The sequence below is a fragment of the Balaenoptera acutorostrata genome, chromosome 4 (genome assembly GCF_949987535.1).
Source record: "Balaenoptera acutorostrata chromosome 4, mBalAcu1.1, whole genome shotgun sequence".
In the NCBI taxonomy this organism is placed as follows: Eukaryota; Metazoa; Chordata; class Mammalia; order Artiodactyla; family Balaenopteridae; genus Balaenoptera; species Balaenoptera acutorostrata.
The window spans coordinates 150,868,243-150,885,697 of NC_080067.1; the positions used below are offsets into that span (position 1 = coordinate 150,868,243).

General features: G+C 59.9%; 1 protein-coding gene across 1 annotated transcript in view; it reads left to right on the forward strand.

The window, feature by feature from the left end:
• Positions 1–5,372: 5,372 nt before the first annotated feature.
• Positions 5,373–17,455, forward strand: part of COL18A1 (collagen type XVIII alpha 1 chain) — a 94,023-nt gene continuing 81,940 nt past the window's right edge. Inside the window, exons 1-2 of the mRNA XM_057546192.1 lie at positions 5,373–5,839; positions 5,941–6,035. Of these exons, the coding sequence (XP_057402175.1) occupies positions 5,595–5,839; positions 5,941–6,035 (340 nt within the window). The 5' untranslated portion in view covers positions 5,373–5,594. The remainder of the gene's footprint in view (positions 5,840–5,940; positions 6,036–17,455) is intronic.

The window sequence follows — 17,455 nt, forward strand, 5'->3', positions numbered from 1 at the left end:
CACTCTGATTGGGGGTGAGGGCAGGTGGAGGAGGGGTGCCCCAGCAGGTTGTGCGGGGGAAGGAGGTTGGAGGCTGTGTTAGGTATAAACCGGTCCCACCCTGGAGGTTCCATCCTGGGGCTCTCGTGTCACTCGTGAGAAGGAGCACTTGGAACTGCCCTTCTCAGCTGAAATATACCTGTGTTCCTTCCTCCCTCCCTCCCTCCCTTCCTTCCTTCCTTCTGGTCTGTGGTGCACAAAGCAAAGACACCATCCCTTATGGGGGCCGGGGGCTAGGCGGAATTCTACTGGAAGGAAGTGGGAAAACCACAAGCAAATAAACGGACAAGTGAACAAATAAAGGAACAAGAACATTAGTGATAAGCGCTCTGCAGGAAAGTCAGCCAGCCTGACGCGCTGGTGGCTGGGACTGCTCTGAGGGCCAGGCGGTCAGGCTGAGATCCGCGGACACTGAGGGTGGGGGGGAGGCAGGGAGGACAAAGGCCGAATCCCTGGCGGAGTCAGGGCTGGAGATGTTCTAACGCTGATCCTGAATGTGAGCAGACCCAGGCTGTGTGTGTGTGGTGTTTAGTTGGGGGTTGGTTTGCACTGAGCAGTCACCCTAGCTCACGTGGAGGGTGGAAAGCAACCCTCCGATTAACTTGTCTGAACGAAGTGGCTTTGTCGTGGTCACGCCCCAGGGAAGGGAAGGGGCCGGGGGTGCTGTTTGTGCTGGAAGGCTGCCATGTGGGCAGGAAATGGGGGGCGGGAGAGTCGCCCAGACACCTTCCTTCCATCTGAGGGAGTTGGCAACATGCGTTTCCTTTGTATTGATGAGCCTCAGTGGAGAGGAGGCAGTTCTCGAGAAACAGACCATCCTGGGCCATTAGATGATGCACTTGAGAATTCGGGGACCCCTCCCCTTCCCCTGTGACTCAACGGGAGCTGAGGCATTTCCGTGCAGCAGTGAAATGAGGAAGTGGCACGGTCCAAAATTAATAGAAATGTGTGTTACGAACCTTTGACAGTCACTTCGCACAGCTGGCTCGTCACCTCCTGACATGCGTGTTTCCTATCACGGCACCACGTGGCATCCGTGGCGTGGGGCGTGGCTTTTCCACATAAACATTTCTCATTTAATTAGATTTTTCATGGGGATGTGGTAGTCTATTTCATGTATGTCTCATCATTCACTTGCTGTTTCCAAATTCTGCTCTGACAAATCCCCCCATGAAAACCGGCTTCATCAGCTGCCCTGCCCGGTGCCCAGGGTTCCGCCGGTCAGAGATTGAAATCCAGGTGAAGCTGAGGGGAAGGGCTGAGATCCACAGGCTGCAAAAGGCAGTGGCAATTCCCACCTTTCATTTGGCAGGTAATTATCCGACATCCACCAGAGGCAGGTGTCACCCCAGGAGCTGCAGGTGCAAACACAAAAGGTGTGATGCCTGGGCACAAGGTAGGGGGCTGGCCTTGAGGGCAGCAAGCATGGAAACCAATAAATATACACTCTCACTCACATAGTGACGAGTGAGGCGGAGAGAAGAAACTGGGCAATGGAGGAAGTGTGGGGGGCAGAGTTCAACAGAGGTCAGAGCCCAGGGCCAGGGTCAGCCAGTCCATTCACTGTCAGGCCACAACTGCGTCTCAGATCCAGTGGACCGGCCATTAGGGCCTGAGAACTGACGTGTGACTAGATACACTTTTTGGATAGGCTTTGTGTTTTTCACAGCGGGCTCTGCCTACCATGTAACTTTTCTTCCTCTCCTGATGAAAAGTTACTTTTGTAGCACAGCAAGCCCCATGGTGTCTCTTTGGACACAAGGAGAAGGGACAGCCTGGGCAGAGGTCAGAGGTCCTGCCCTTTCCTCGTCCCTGGCCTTGCTCTGTGCCCCTGGCCCCGCGGCCCCTTCCCTGTACACCCCCTGTCTCCCTGCACCAACCCACAGTCCCCACCCAGGACGCGCCCACGGAGCAGGCGGGCGCCCGCTGCACAGGCCCCAGACTTCAGCAGGTCCACTGTGGTTTTGGAAAACCCTGTGTCGATTTAAATCACAAACCAACCCAGAGCCTTCTGTGGGTGGGCGAGGTCAATCAAGCATCCTGGGCTTGCGGGTCCCTGCTGGACGGGTGTCTGGGAGTCCCCAGCCCTGCGTGTCACCAGGATGAGCTGGGACGAGCACAGCACTTCTGTGGCATTTGTCATTTCTCCCTGCGGGAGGAGCCGCGAGACCCCCTGCAGTGGAGAGGGATGGGAAACAGCACGAGGCACAGAGGAGAGAGGCCTGCACCTGAGTTCAGGCGGGTCAGCACTTCTCTCTAAGCTCCAGCCACCTCACCAGACGCACCATGTGTCCCAGAACTGTACTGCGCTTGGGCTGGCCCTCCCCCGGACGCGCTCTGCCCCCAGGCCTTTGCTCCTGGACGTCGCCGCCACCCCCAAGCCCCTTGTGGGGCACCCACAGGCCTGGGCCACCCCTGCTGCCCAGATTGTGCCCCGAGCACCCTGCTCAGCACTGGGCACGGCTGGGGTCCTTCTCTGGGGCGAGTTGATTTGGGTCTGTCCCCCCTGGAGGGTGGGGTCTTTGTGGAGGAGGGCGGGAGGACACACAGCCCAGTGGCGCTTAGTGCTGCTTGGGGGTCTTCTTTTCTTTGTGTGTGCATACGGTTTGTATTTTTCTACAGTGATCACTTATTACTTGTGGATATAAAAGAAAAAATAAAACTCTAATAAGAAAAAGATGAGAAAGCCGTGGGAACTGTGGGGACACACAGCAGTGAGTCTGCAATACGACATTCAGTGAAAAAAATGAGCACGAGATACATACTTTCACAGCTATAAGTTCAGCAATCATAAGTGTTTCACGGTAAAAAGTCTTACTTTTGTATTTTTTGTTGTTGTAGCGCTTTTCATGACACAGAATGCCCCTTGAAGCTGGCCCTCCCCCCAAAGCCCAGAAAGGTGGGCTCACCCCTGCTGTGGGGCTCCCACCCTGAGAGAGGAGAGAGATGGTAAATCCCAGGCGCCAGTGTGGGCAGGGGCACTGCCCACCCTGGTCCAGCTTCTCCTTCCCAAACCCCCAGTCAGGCCCAGTGGGTTGGTTTGGGAGGGCAAGGGAGAGGGAAGAGGTTGAAGAGCCCTGCCCTTCAGCTTCCTCACCCTGGAGCAGGGCCACAGCCCATGGACAGATGGACAGATGGGCCACAAGGCACAGGAAGGGACACCGTCAGGACCCAGGACATGCCCACCACACACATGAACACACCACACACACAGGGGCATGACACACTGAAACCGAGCAGGACCCTGCAGGGCCCTCCTGGGTACAAAAGCGCCTCCGTGTCCCCCATTTCTTGTTTGTAAAAGAAGCTTTAGTCTCCTAGGCCTCCCCTGAGTTCCAAAGAGCAGACTCAAGCAGTTACTAATTAGAGAAGTAAGGGAACCAGAAACAAAGGAGAAGCAGTCAATCCAGAGCAGCAATGATAGCTTCAACCATAGTCAGCGATGAAGCAGAGTCCTAGCTCCTCCTCAAGGGATACACACAACAATCTGACACAGATCTCTGAGCTGTTCTGCAGAAACTAAGACGTTCACCGAGGAGGAGGATGGTGACCACATGCTGACCACAAGCATGCAGACCCCAGACTGGTTGGAACCAGAAGGTCGATGATACTGACTCCTGATTACCTCACCACCAACCAATCAGAAGAAAGTCCATGAGCTGCAACCCTCACCCCTAACGCTGCCTTGCCTGAAAGCCATCAGTGAGTTTGGGTCTTTTGAACATGAGCTGACCGGTCTCCTTGCTTGGCACCTGCAATAATAAATGCCGTACTGTTCTTCACCACAGCCCAGTGTCAGTCAGTTGGCTTTGCTGCAACTGGGCGAGCAGACCCAAGTTTGGTTCGGTAACAACACGAACAGACACACATGCACACACCACACACAGTCACAGAAACAGCTCCATCACAGACTCATGCATCCCCTTCACACATACCCGTCGGCAGACACACAGAGCACATGGACCCCACCCCACCCCTCCATCCACATATACAACAAAAGTTTTGCATTTCTATTCAATGCTGTTCTTCTTCATTTTAAAAAAATGAGGTCACAATCCTCTAAGCTGCTTTCTCTCCTCACCATGGACCATGAGCACACTTTTCTCTGGACCTGGAGGTTCGAAGTCAGGTGAGGACGGAGGAGCGAGCAGGTGGACGGGCACAGCAAGGTGGGGCAGGCAGGGCCCGGGGTGCGGGGCGGGCAGGGCCCGGGGGGCGGGGCAGTGTCCATCCGCCTCTGAGGACTAAAGCAGACCAGGCAGGCAGGATGACGCGATGGGGTCGGAATCCCAGCAGGCCCTGTGCTTAGGCTGGAGAGCCAGCAGGGACAGAGGGAGGGCTGCAAGCCGCTGTCAGGAGGGTCCAGGAGAAGCCCGCTGGTCAGGGCCTGGGGAGGTGGTGGTGGAGGATGGGTAGATACGAGAGGTGCCGGGAGGGCGCCCGGCTTGGACCAGGCCAGGGACTTGGCCTCTAGGCCAGGAGAGGGTGAGGCCAGTGCTGTCAGTGCCGCAGGGCGTACCCAGCAGGACGCCTTGGGTGGGGGGGGTGGTAGGAGAGGGGTGTGGAGAGGCCCAGAGAGTCTACGCTGCAGACACTGCTCAGGGGTCAGGCAGGAGATGAACCCGGATCAGGAGGTGGCAGTGGGGAAGGAGGGGGGTGAATCCAGAGGGCTTAGCAGAGATACTAAGCCAAGGGCGATGGCACTGGGGCCCTTGGTTTTGACGGCACTGGGACCCCTGTTTTCTGCAAACCATGAGGGGACCAGATCCAGGGAAATGCGAGTTTACTTTAAGAGGTCGATGTGAGGGGCTCTGGTTGCCTGGAGAGGCCTGTGGGTGGTCTGAGGAGTGGACCCCTTTCGCAGCTGCCTGGAGGAAGGATCTGGGTCCTGAGGTCAGGCGGTCAGCTGGGGGTTGGGGAGCAGTGGCCTGCGGAAATGGAAAGGGCCAGACCGAATTCCCAGAGCTGCGGGGGGCGGGGGGGGGGCAGCTGGACCTCCAGCAGGGGGAGGAGCCTCCTGGGCCAGGTCTTGGAGGCAGGAGCGCCAGAGCAGACACCTCGTGGGGCGCAGGGCCCATCCCCTGGGGGGGTTTCTGGAGTGCGCGCAACGTGGGGAGTGGGCCGTGGGGAACGTGACCCTTCTGGGCCCCAAGCCCGTGGAAGCAGCGAGGCCGGATGGGCTGCCACGACGCGGCCATGGCGCCCACGAGGCTGGGCAGGAGAAGCCCGGCTCCCCGTTCCTCCATCCGTCGCCCCCTGGCGAGGAACGTCTTTGTTTAAATCGCCCGCCTTCCTGGTGCCCCATCGGACTCAGGGCCTGAGGACGAATCCCCTGGTTTCGGTCACCTTCCCGAAGAGACGCCGGGCTGGACACTGCGTGTCCCTGGACCTTGCCCCGGTTTGCAGCCCGAGACCCCAGGTGCCGCCTTGGGCAGCGGCAGGGGCAGCTCTTCCTGAGGCCGGGGCTCGGGCCGGCCACGCTGCCTGGGGACTGGGGGTCGGGGGAGAAACACTGCGGCTGCAGCGCAGCGGTGCTAGGACCCGGGGAGCGGCCCATGGTCGGGTTCCGGGTCCGCACCCCGCTCCGCGCAGGGTTTACTCCGCGCCAGGCCCTGCCCCCTGCCCGGCCCCCTTCCCGCCCACTGCCCTGGCCCGTCCTGCCCCTGACCAGCTCCGCCCCCGCCCGCCCTCCGCCTGGTCCCCGCGGCGATCAGAGCGCGGCCGGCGGAGCCGGTGCACCGCGGCGGAGGCGCAACATCCCGCGGCACAGACGGTCCGGCCCGCCGAGCATGGCGCCGAGGTGCGGGCCGCGCGGTGCCGGGGACGGGCGGGGGCAGCGGGGGCTCACGGGCGGGGGACGGGGGCGCGCGCGGTACCCTAACCTGTGGCCTGTGCCCGCAGGTGGCCCTGGCTGCGACCGCGGCGGCGGCGCCTCCTGGACTTGCTCGCCCCCCTGGTCCTGCTGCTCGGGGTCAGCGCGGCGTCCGCAGAGCCAGGTAAGACCAGCGGGGACGCGAGAGTGCTCGCACCTGGCCCGCCCGCCTCCGGCCGCACTTTGTGCGGGACTCTGGCAGGTCCCAGGCGGCGACGTCCTCACCCCAGGCCATCTCGGCTTCGGTCCCGGAGGCGGCCCGGCTCTACCCACGCGCGCAGGTGGCCCGCGGGGTGCGGTCGGAGGGTGGATGGGTTCGGGCCGGGGCCGTGTGCCCGAGCGTCCCGCGACGGCCATTCATTCCTCGACTACGGGGGTTCGCGCCACCTGGGCGCGCCTGGGACTCGGGGAGCGGGCCGGGCTGGGGATGGTGCGGGCCAGCTGCGTCCTGAGACCCTCGTGTCGTGACCAAACTTCGGCGACTCTGCGGGGAAGTTGGTGCGCTAGACGGACAGCGCTGCGGGCCGAGGGCCAGTGAGGTCCCGGAGCCGAGGTCGTGGTGACGGCCGTTACACGCACGGTGGCTCGGTGACGCCCGGGCATCCGAAGCCTGACCGCGGGCCTGTGTCGCCCTCACCGGCCTGGTGCCTCCCAGCGCCTCTGGGCCCCAGCGTAACCGCGCGCGGAGTCCAGCAGGTCTCGGGGAGGACGGTGCGGTGCGGGGCGCAGCCGTGTTGTTTCCAACCTGTTGAAGCAAAACTGTCCAGGTTTCCCCGGGGCCAGCCTTTGTGCGCCGCCCCGGCCGCCAGGCCTCTGCCCCCGCGCCCGCCGCGGTGTCGGGTTGCGCGCGGTCCCTTTGATGCGGCCGAGCGCCGAGCAGCCGCCGGGAGAACAATGCGCAGGGGTCCGTTGTTTGGCGGCGCCCGCCCGCCGCTGCTCCCGCGTGGACCGCAAACTGTGGTCCGGAAGGCCGTTCTGACCGCGCGGAAACTTCCTCTGCCCCCAGCTCCTGGGACCCCATTCCCAACCACGCGGCGGCCCACGTCCTCTTCCCAACCGGCCCAGCAAGGGCCCGGGAGGAGGCGGTGGAGGTGCCAGACCCGAGGGGAGCCCCCGCCCGCAAAGCGTAGGTGCTTTATCACAGGTGGAAATAGACTGCCTGCCCTGACATCCGTCCCGGGCAGCCGGCTCCCCGCGGCCAGAGTGACTGCTCGCTGTGGTCAGCACAGCAGTCGCACACCTGCTGCCACAGCTGGGGGGTGTCGCCGGAGGGAAGTGTTCTGGGGAGAGAGCCATAATAATTTGTTTCATTGTTTCCAGTCAGCTTGGTCATCACGTTAAACGGCAGCACAGACCTTTTAAAAAAGTAACCACCTCATAAATAGATGTGCGGAAAGCACCTGTTTGTAGTGTAGCAGATAACTCCTCAGGTATTTGGGTTAACTCTGGGGGTGGGGCATTTAGGGAGTGTTTGTCCTTATAGGGTTCTGTGGTCCCCGGGGTTCCTGGGGTTCTTATGACTGCCCGGGACCACATCGTGGCTTCAGGGGCCATCCCCTCAGACATGTGCAGGAATGCGTAAGCCTGAAGGCTCTTTTATAATTATGTCTAGTCGGGAAAAGGAAAGACACTGAAGCATCCACACCCCAGCTTATGAAACTTTGTAATCAAGGAGAGGAAGTCAAGGGTGTTGACTTTGAGCCTCACAGAGAAGAAAAAATCAAATGTTGTGTTCGGGAGCTTGGGTGAGATGAGATCTGTAGGTGTTCAAGTTAATGCAGACTCTGGGGGTGGTGGGTGGTGGAGTGACAGTTCAAGAAATGGTGTTTTTTTTATTTTTAATTTATTTATTTTATTTATTTATTTTTGGCTGCACTGGGTCTTTGTTGCTGTGCGCGGGTTTTCTCTAGTTGTGGCGAGCAGGGGCTACTCTTCCTTGTGGTGCACGGGCTTCTCACTGCAGTGGCTTCTCTTGTTGCGGAGCATGGGCTCTAGGCGCGCGGGCTTCAGTAGTTGTCGCATGTGGGCTCAGTAGTCGTGGCTCACAGTCTCTAGAGCGCAGGCTCAGTAGTTGTGGCGCACGGGCTTAGTTGCTCCGTGGCATGTGGGATGTTCCCGCACCAGGGCTCGAACCTGTGTCCCCTGCATTGGCAGGCGGATTCTTAACCACTGCGCCACCAGGGAAGCCCTAGAAATGGTGCACTTTATCTTCTGTCCCGCCACGTGGCTGCAGTGGGGGTTTGCCGCAGTCTCAGGTCCCCCAGAAGGAAGGGGGCCCCTTCCCTTGCAAGGTGCCTAACAGAATGTGCTCTTTTTGTTCCCCGGAGCATAAAGCAGGAAGCACGCTCAGCAGGGCTTGTGTGCCGCCCGCCCCTCCCCCCTGCTGGGAGAACACAGGCTCCTTTCCCTGCTGGGACCAAGTCCCTTTGGAATGGGATAATAATTGCCTCTCTAGATGTTGGAGAAGAGCAAAAGTATGTGAACGCCTGACTTAGCAGGGGCTCAATTTGTTCTAGAAACGCTTCAAAATTACCCTTGGGAGTCAAAAACTTTAGCCCCATTTGCTGATTTGAACATTTTTTTCTGACCCCAAATGATGCATTTTCCCGAGTCTGTCTCTGGGCTGTACTTGACCAAAAAAAAAAAAAATAACGACTTCTGCTGTTTTGTTTAAGCTTGGCCGCTGTCATTCTGACGCTCTTGAATGGCATGGTGTGCTTTCCCCCATAGCCAGAGACCTGGTGGGACCTTGGCTGGGCGGGCTTACGAGCCTGGAGGCTCAGTGCTACCTGCGGTCCCCTCTCCCGGAGGAAGTACCGGAGTCACGTGTGCTAAGGTGGCGTCTGCCCATGGGTCATTCCTTCAGGGCTGAGGAAGAACGACCTCGCCCTGTGGACATTTGCAGGACGCCTGTGGCCACGCCAGAGCCCTAGGCTTTGAGTCGTCTTGTCTCTGGCCCCTCCCACATGTGACTTCGGGCTCAGGCTCCGTCAGCTCCCCGCACACCGCCCCCCCCCGACCCGCGTGTCCCACCCTTTCTCACCACTAGGGTCCATCAGTGGGTCCAGGTCTCCGCTGATGGCCGTGGTCCTGCCTCCCTCCAACTCCCTCGGTGGGCCTGCAGGGTTTAGGCTTGAACAGGACACGGCCAAGACCCTGTGGGTCCCCGTGTCCGGGGGTGCCTGTCATCCTGGGGTTCACAGGCACCTGGTAAGTGATCTAAGCAGAGGGTAGGAACTTCTGTCGAGGCTGGCTCGTTTGGAGGGGCAGCACAGATGGGGAGTCGTCAGGGTTCAGGAATAGGACCTCTAAGGTAGTCTTGAATTTCAGCAAAACTTGTTTTTCAAGGCACTCTTGTTTTCCTTTAAAAGAAGGAGGAGGGGGAAGGTCCTTGCAAGGAAACCTAGAAGGAGAGAAACTGACTCCTGAGCTGTCCAGAGCTTGAGGGGCCTAGAGAGCCTGCCCCACCCGCCCTGCTTCACCCTGAAAATACAGCTGCACATGCACTCAATGAATGCGCACACACACGTGCACACACAGATGTACACAGGTGCACATCCGTGCACACACTCGCTCTCTCCCCACCAGAGTGCCTGGTCTCTTTTCAGCTGGGTTGTTGAAAACGTCCTGGCGCTCCGTGGGTGACGGAATGGGACAAGACCCGTCTTCTGACACGATGGCCAGCGGACTTCCCTCTCTCATGGCCTGAGCACTGCGGGGAAGGGCCGGTCAGTGGAGGGGTGGGTGACGGGCAAGCGGGTCTTGCTGCAGCCGTGGCTGACGAGCAGCCTCCAGGCCCGGCTCTGTCTGCAGTGGCTGGCCTATGCCCCACGGCGCATGCCCGTCTGCAGTCCTGGTCGAGGCGTGGCCACCCCCGTGCCGGCGAGGGTCGGACCACAGGTGGCACACTCTAACCTCAGCTCTCTGCTCGGAGGCTTGGAGGCTCTGGGTTAGCTGTCATCTGAGAGAGAACCCCGAAACGGCGGCCCCTCTCCCCAGAACACAGCTGGCCAAGCACCAGCTGTCTGATGTCTGGGTAGAAGGTGGACATTGCAGGATGTGACATGTGAAACTACCCGAAACTTGATGCTGTTGGCGGGAGGGAGGGATAAATTATTGGGAAAATTAAAATATATGTTTGGCACGCTCATAAGATGATTGCATCTGATACATTTTGACGGCAGGGGCCCAGAAGGACAGCGAGAACGTTGTGGGAGGTGCCTGCAGTGTGCCCTGGGTCCCCACAGCTCTGCTGCCTTGCCAGGTCACGTGGCTTCTCTGGACCCCGCGCCTCCCATCGCTGATGGCTTAGGGTCTGGGATGAGCTCTCTGCCAGGCCCGGCTCCTTCCCAAGAAGGCGTGGGCCTCTGAGCCCCTCCCTGCCCTCCTGCCAGACTTGGGAGGAGCATTGGGGTGGTGGGCGCTGCCTTGGTTTCCTGCTCTAACCCGGGGCGGGAACAGCCCCTCCCCCCCTTCTGGGTGCCCTGAGCAGCAGGTGGTTGCCTTGTGAAGCTCCTCACAGCACCCGTGTATGACGTGCCTTGTGTTGGATGCTGCTCGTGGTATCTCCACACGTGTCCGGGACCTCGCACCGTCCCCTGCAACCCTCGGGGATGCTTGGTGGAGACAGGGAGCTTTCTCTGTCCCGCTCCCCAGCTCTGCCCAGTGCCGGCAGGGTGTGGCTGGGTGACGTGGGCTGGCCCTTGGGGTCATGTGTTCGATTGGCGGGTCTGGGCCGTGCAGAACGGCTGTCAGAAGGAGCTTTAGATCACGGATGCGCTGAGTCAGACGAAACTTGGGGGCCGCAGGGCAGTGTCTGTGCTCCGCCTGCCGGCCTGCAGGGGCGCGTCCTACCCCCACCCCAGCTCCTCTGGCAGAGACAAGCCCCGGCACGGCCTCCTGGCTGTCTTCAGCGAGTGCCCAGGAAGGAGGACTTGTTCACAGGCCGGTACACCTTTCTGGAATTCCGTGCTGGCAGACGGGGACACCGTGACGAGGCCGGTGGCACAGGGCAGGGGCACCCAGCGCTGAGCTGGGGTGATGGGCGGGGCTCTTGGCCACCCCTGGTTTCTGCAAGACCAAGAGGCTCTGTGGTGGGTCCAGCTGGCCCAGGCACTGGCCACGGGTCAAGGTTGACCTTTACAGGGTGTTTCCCCACAAAAGACATGAGACCAGAGCCAAAGGCTCGGGGATGAGGCTGCAGGGCGAGGGGATGGAGCCTGTGTGACCAGAGCTTGGTGGTGGGTTACAGTGGCAGGGCCTGAATGGAAACTGCAGAGACCATGTACGTGCTTTTGATGGATTGGTGTTGGTGGTTTTCGTGGAGCCCGGACGGAACATCTGCAGATATTGCATGTTACTGATTTATTTTTTTATTCATTCAGTCATTCATTTAATTTTGGTCCGAAGTACTCGTTTCTACTTTTTGCACTGTTCCTTGAGTAGATTCAGAATTAGGCACGGTCAGGCCTCCTTGTTTTGCATCTAAGCTCAGAAATCTTGGAGACGGTACCAGGCTCCGGCAGCTGGGTCTCCTGTTTGCACAGAACCTGCTGGCACAGGCTGTTCTCAGTGAGCGTGAGAGGAGCCCTTCTGCTTTGGGGAGACTTGAGCCGATGTGAAAGCAGTGCCTGGAGGACACATCCCAGCAGCGGTTGAACCGCATCTTGGTGTCCACCGTGCAAAAAAGTAAGCTTCTCTCATCCTGGAAACGGGGAGGGCCCGGGGAAGAGCACCGACCCAGCTGCTGGGAGCTGGAGGCCGAATGCATCTCTGCTGGGGCCTGAATCCAGAGCCCCCATGGCCTCTAGGGCAAAGGGACACCTTTCTTCCCCGTTTCCATTTAGGCAACCAGGGGACTTCATCTTGGAAGGGAAACCGTGATTTACGTGGGTGCTGCTGCTTTGACAGTGTGAGGCGGGAAGATTCTCCCCCTCCCCTTGCAGTCGGGAGGGCAGGGCCGCGGGAGGAGGGGGTAATGTTCCGCAGGCCGACCGAGCGCCTGATGCAGGGTGGGCCTGAGCCCCTGAGGTGGCCCTCCTGCCCCTGAGCTCCCCTGGACCAGCCAGTTGGCCCATGGAGCCAGGGTCTCTTCCAAGCTGGGGCTCACGCATCTGGGGCCGGGGGTCGGGGTTCGCATTAGAGGAGAACTTGGGAAGGCGTTCCTTTCGCCCCAGCTGGTCCGGGGCTGGGAGGTGGTGAGTGGTGAACCCAGCCACCTGGCCCCTTGGTCCATTGACTTCCTCTTTCCTGAGTCATTTTTGAGCACCTCTGTTTGCACCCTGCCTGCCCCAAACAGGAAGGTAAACAGCAGTGTCCCTGGGGTCTGTCCCTGTCCCCGAGGGCAGGGCAGACCGTTATGTCCCCAGCAGGCCGAGAACATCCACTCTGGGGTCCGGGCTGCCTATCTGGGGAGGCCCCATGGCAGTGCTGGGGCTGAGTGCAGGGGGGACTGTGGTTGGGACCTTCGGGAGGGGGGTGGACATCCCTCCAGATGGATATTAGTTCCGTGCAGCTTTTCAGCCCAAACCGCCAGGGCTGGGCACTGTCACTTTGAAAATCCTGCTAATCTGATAAATGGAGAAATGCCACTTCTGTGCTCTATTTTGTGAGTTTCCGTCCAGTGAGGGTGCACGTTCTGGAGTGTTATTTGCCCTTCGCAGCTCTCCTTGCTCTGACATCCATCCTCTGTCTCTGCGCTGTCTTCCGCCTTGTCATGCCTGCCTGTGGTGTCACCTCTTGGGGGGCATATTTGGCATATTTTCTAGTTTGTGGGCAGGCTTTAATTGGGAACGTGTAATTTCTTATAAAGCAGGGTGTTGTTTTTTTCCCTTATTTTTATGGCCTTTTCCTGTAGAGGTAGGACACGCGTGACGATCGCGGCTCAGGGACAGCGGCCTGGGCTCATCTGCATTGCAGGGGTGATGCGGGGGTCGGGAGAATTCAGAGAGGAAAACTGTGCGCGCCAGCAGGCAGAGTGCTGGGGGGCCACGTGCTGCATGTGGCTCTTATTTTCTTTACTCGGCTTTGGTGGGCGTGGAGTTAGAGCTAGTCCTTGCAGAAAACAAGCATGGAGTCACTAAATCGTGGTCTATTACAGCTGGCGGGCAACCTGGCTGGCCACTTTGTGTTTGTGGATGGGACACCATCTGCTATGTGGGTTGAGAGCCCAGGCTCCAGGTTTTAATTCCAGCTTAGCTTCTGAGCGCTGTGTGACCTTTGGCAGATTCCTCACCGTCTCTGTGCCTCTGGTCTGTAAATTGGGGAGGGCAGTGGGGCTCTGTGGGACTGAATAGGGCATTCCTGCAGGGAGCTTCCTGGGATGTGTCCCGACAACTCCTCCTTGGGCTCTGGGGAACACCATCGGGGATGGCCTAAGCCACCCGTCAGGGCGAGGCCTGGAAGGAGGGCCTGGTGAGCGCCAAGAACAGGAAGTGGGTCCTCGTGACCGGAACACAGTTTTTGTGCTTCTTACTTGGCCATGGGCTGCGCCTGCTAAGACGATCATGTGTTTCAGACAAAGCAGCCCACTCACGCCCGCAGCTCCAAAGTCCTGCAAGTGTTCTGGGCCCGGGTGCCCGCGTGGTCTCGCCCACCCACGTGTCCCGTGGGGGTGATCCAGGGATCGCAGACCTGCCTCTGCCTGTTGGATCTTGTCACGAGGCTGCTGTATTTTGAAAAACTCTCCCGCTGAGATTCCACGGAGCCTCTTGTTCTCTGCGAGCCAGGCCGGTTCCTGGGGTTCCCGGATTGAGGCCCCGTCTGTGCTGGGAATCTGAGCTCAGCCTGATGGGGTGTCGTCCGGGCAGCGCTTGCTCAGAGGACAGCAGACAGGACGGCGTCCCTTCTGTCCTCTGTCACCCCAGCCTTCCAACCAGAACGAAGGGAAGCCACCCTTGATCCCGTCCACGCTCACCTTCGGGGTCTCCCCACCTGGGGTAGACCGGCTCCCCCTCCAGCGGCTCTACCCCAGGCCGCCAGGCACCGCCCACAGGCCCAGCTCAGACCCTCCTTCCCCTCACACGGGGCCTGAGGGCTTTGAAAGGCAGGCCCCTCAGGAGAGGGCGCAGCTAGCCCACTGGTGGAGCTGGGAGAGGCTTTTTCTACCATAAATGATTATTTCAACTAGACAGCTTTCCTTCTGCCGCCCTGGGCGTGTCCACACCTGGCCCTGGGCCACCTCTGCTTCTCATCCTCTTGCCCCTGGAGGGGAGGACGGCCCTTTCTGAGCCCAGGTGCCCCTGCAGGGCCCGGCCCTCCTGCCCCACTTCAAGGTTCCGGCTGTGACTTTGCTCACTTCTCTGGGTCCCAAGGCTGACCCAGGGTTGCGGGCTTACCATGCTTCCACACCGGCGGGTAGTGTTGGCAGTGACCTCTGCTTGTCTTGGGTCCTCACATCTTGGCCTTGTCCCCCCGTGGCACCGGGGGGCCCATCTTGGTCCAGGTCACCGGTGTCCTTGGGGCAGCCAGGACCTTCCTGTTTTCTGGCTAACATGAGCCTCCATCCCCAGGGGACTCGGGCCCAGCCGGCGCTGACTCAGAATCTGCCACGCTCTGCTGTTCCTTCATAACCTTATATTGTGGCAATAGTTAAGAATGCCGCGGAGGTTTGGAAACCAGAAAGAAAACCCACCCATTCCAACACAGTCTTTACTGTCAGCGTCGGGGAAATGAGACATCTTAAACGGACCTGGGCTGCCCTCCCTGCTGACTCCACTCCCGGCCTGTGGGGACAGCCCCTCTGGGTGCAGAAGCCTCAGGGCCCCCCGGAGAGCCAGCCGCAAGCTGGTCTGCTTCCCAGATGGGAAAACATCCCCACCCCACCGCCCACTCCTGGACGGCGAGCTGGCCTCCCAAGCACCTAACTTCCCCACATTTAAGAACCTAAACAACCCTACCTCCCAGCGTTTAAATTTTTTCTTCCCATGGCATATGGTCTGCTGAATGTCAGCCCCCAAAGACCTCCCCATCCTGATCCACAGGACCCGTGAACGCTGCTTTACGTGGTAAAAAGGACTTTGGGTGGGATTAGGCTCTTGAGCTGCGGAGATTACCCTGGATTATCCGGGTGGGCCTACATGTAATCCTAGGGTCCTAAGAAGGGATGGGGGAGGCCAGAGGGTCAGGTCAGAACAAGGATACGTGGCGATGGAAGCAAAGGTTGAGGGAGAGATTGGAAGATGCAGGAAGGGGCTACGAGCCGAGGAACACAGGCGGTTTCTAGATGCTGGAACCAGGGACTGGGTCCTCCTCGGGGCCTCCGGAAAGGAGCACAGTCGTGCCGACACCTGGGTTTTGGGCCTCTGGCCTCCATAACTGTGGAGCGCAGCTCGTGTGGTTTCCAGCCCCTGACTTTGGGGTCATTTTCTCCAGCAGCTGCAGGAGACTGTGCAGCGTGTGGCTAGGTCAGCGGCAGGGGTGGAGTCATGGTGACGCAGATCCCCTTGTTGGTAAAGTGCTGCTTCTTGACAGTGTGAAACCTCTGATGCGTTCGAAGGCCTTGGGACCCCCACGCCCTGTACAGGGCCCCTGAGTGCCCTTCCGGACCCCCAAGTCCCGAGGGTCGACTCCCCGTCCTGCGCACCCAGCACCCTGGGCTGGGGACTCTCTGTGGAGAGGTTAGAGGGGCCCCATCCTAGGAACCTCTTAGGGCTCAGTGGGACCCCATTCTCAGGCCCCAGAATGACCTCCGCGTGTCCCCGGGTGGCACCAGGGGCTCCGACGTGCTGGCTCTGGGCTCCGACGGGCTGATGGAAGCTTGAACGGGGGAGGGAGGCGGGCGGACAGAGGGCAGGTGAGCGGGGCCAGGGCAGACGTCGGGACGCCCGAGAGTGCCTGGACGGGCCTGTGGGCAAGGGGACTGTGTGTGTGTGGGGTCTGTCCTGGGACTCTCTCCGGCAGGGCCCTCGCAGGGCAGGGGCGGGTGTTATCGTCCACAAGGTCGGACAGCAACCCGCTCTGTTCTGTTTTTGGAGAATGAGGCAAGTGGCACAAAGGCACATTCCCAGAAAGTGCCAGTTCTGCCTAGTGTCCTGGCGTGTTGCAGAAAGGGTTTATAAAGTAAAGCTGACCAGTTGCCGAGCAGGTGGACAGTACTCAGTACTCGTGGAACGGACCAGTGCTTCTCAGCCTCCAACCATCTTGGGTGCTGGATGGACCTTCAGTTATCTGGGTGCTGGGTGGACCTTCAGTTATCCGGATGCCGGGTGGACCTTCAGTTATCCGAGGTGGACCTTCAGTTATCCATATGCCGGGTGGACCTTCAGTTATCCAGGTGCTGGGTGAACCTTCAAGTTAGCTGGTGCTGGGTGGACCTTCAGTTATCCGGGTGCTGGGCGGACCTTCAGTTATCTGTGCCAAGAGACTTGATGGCCGGTGGGAACTGGTGGCCAGACTTGCCCATCTGTGAGGTGGCTCCTGACGTGCAAACTACATCTTCATTTGGCGTCACGTACTGCATGTTGTCACCTCTCCTCCGGCACAGGGACCTTTCTCAGATCTCACGCACTCAGGGAGAGCCGGGACGTCCGGGCAGGGCGTGTGGCTGAGAGCTCAGCCTGGCTCCCGCAGGCCTGGCTTTGTACCTTCTGGGCGGCCAGAGACGGAGCCCGGGGTGGCGGGCAGCTGGGAGGGGTTGGGGGCTGTGCCCGGGACCCTTGGGTGCAGTTTGCTCTTGTTCCCATCCCCCGACTCCCAGAAGTGGACGGGCCCCCCGCCTCAGGCCCTCTGTAGGCCAGCTCAGGAGCGGCCAGGGCTGGCCCAGCCCAAAGGTCACTTCCTCAGGGACTCTGCGGGGAGGCTGTGCAGCTCCTCCCCAGGGTCATGGGACAGAGGAGGGGCAGAGCACATGTCTCTGCTCGGATTCAGAAATGCAGGGCCTTTGGTGGCAGCGTCGTCCATCATGGCTGGTCACCCTGGTCTGTTCAGTCCCAGCCGAAGACCCTGCTCACCAGGTCTCAGTGCAGGTTGTACTGGGTTTTGAATCCTAACGAGCTAGTAGACAATGGGGAGTTGGATTCTAAAGCCGCAGCCCTCACCTGCCCACTGGATTGGACGTCAGCCCCGCCCCCCATCCGCCTTTCCCTGCGTTTCCCCAGTTACACGCGAGCATCCCTTGGGAACGATCCAGGATCGACGCTTCCAGGGGCGCCGGCTCACTCTGAGTCTCAGGTGTGTGGAAGCATCTGATTTGACCTTTGCCTCTCTCTTCTACAGAAACAACCCTCGTGCCTTAATGTGCTTTTACTAAAGGGCCCTTTTGAGTGATGAGTGTCTCCTGTTCTCCTGGCTCAGGACATGCATGTCTCGGGAGCCACTTCTTAAAGGGCAGCCCTGGGCCTGAGCTTCTGGGAGACCCGGGTCACGGAGACGGGGGTGGGATCTGCGGAGACCCCTTCCTTGTGCCGCGGTGTCCCGAGCGGACTTCGACCTACCAGCGGTGACGGTCGCTCGCTGTGACTGCCCGAGCTTCGGGGCGCCCCGTTCTCTTTCCCTGTGCCTGTTAACCAGCCCCCCTGGATGCCCCCCACGCACCCTTCCGTGTGC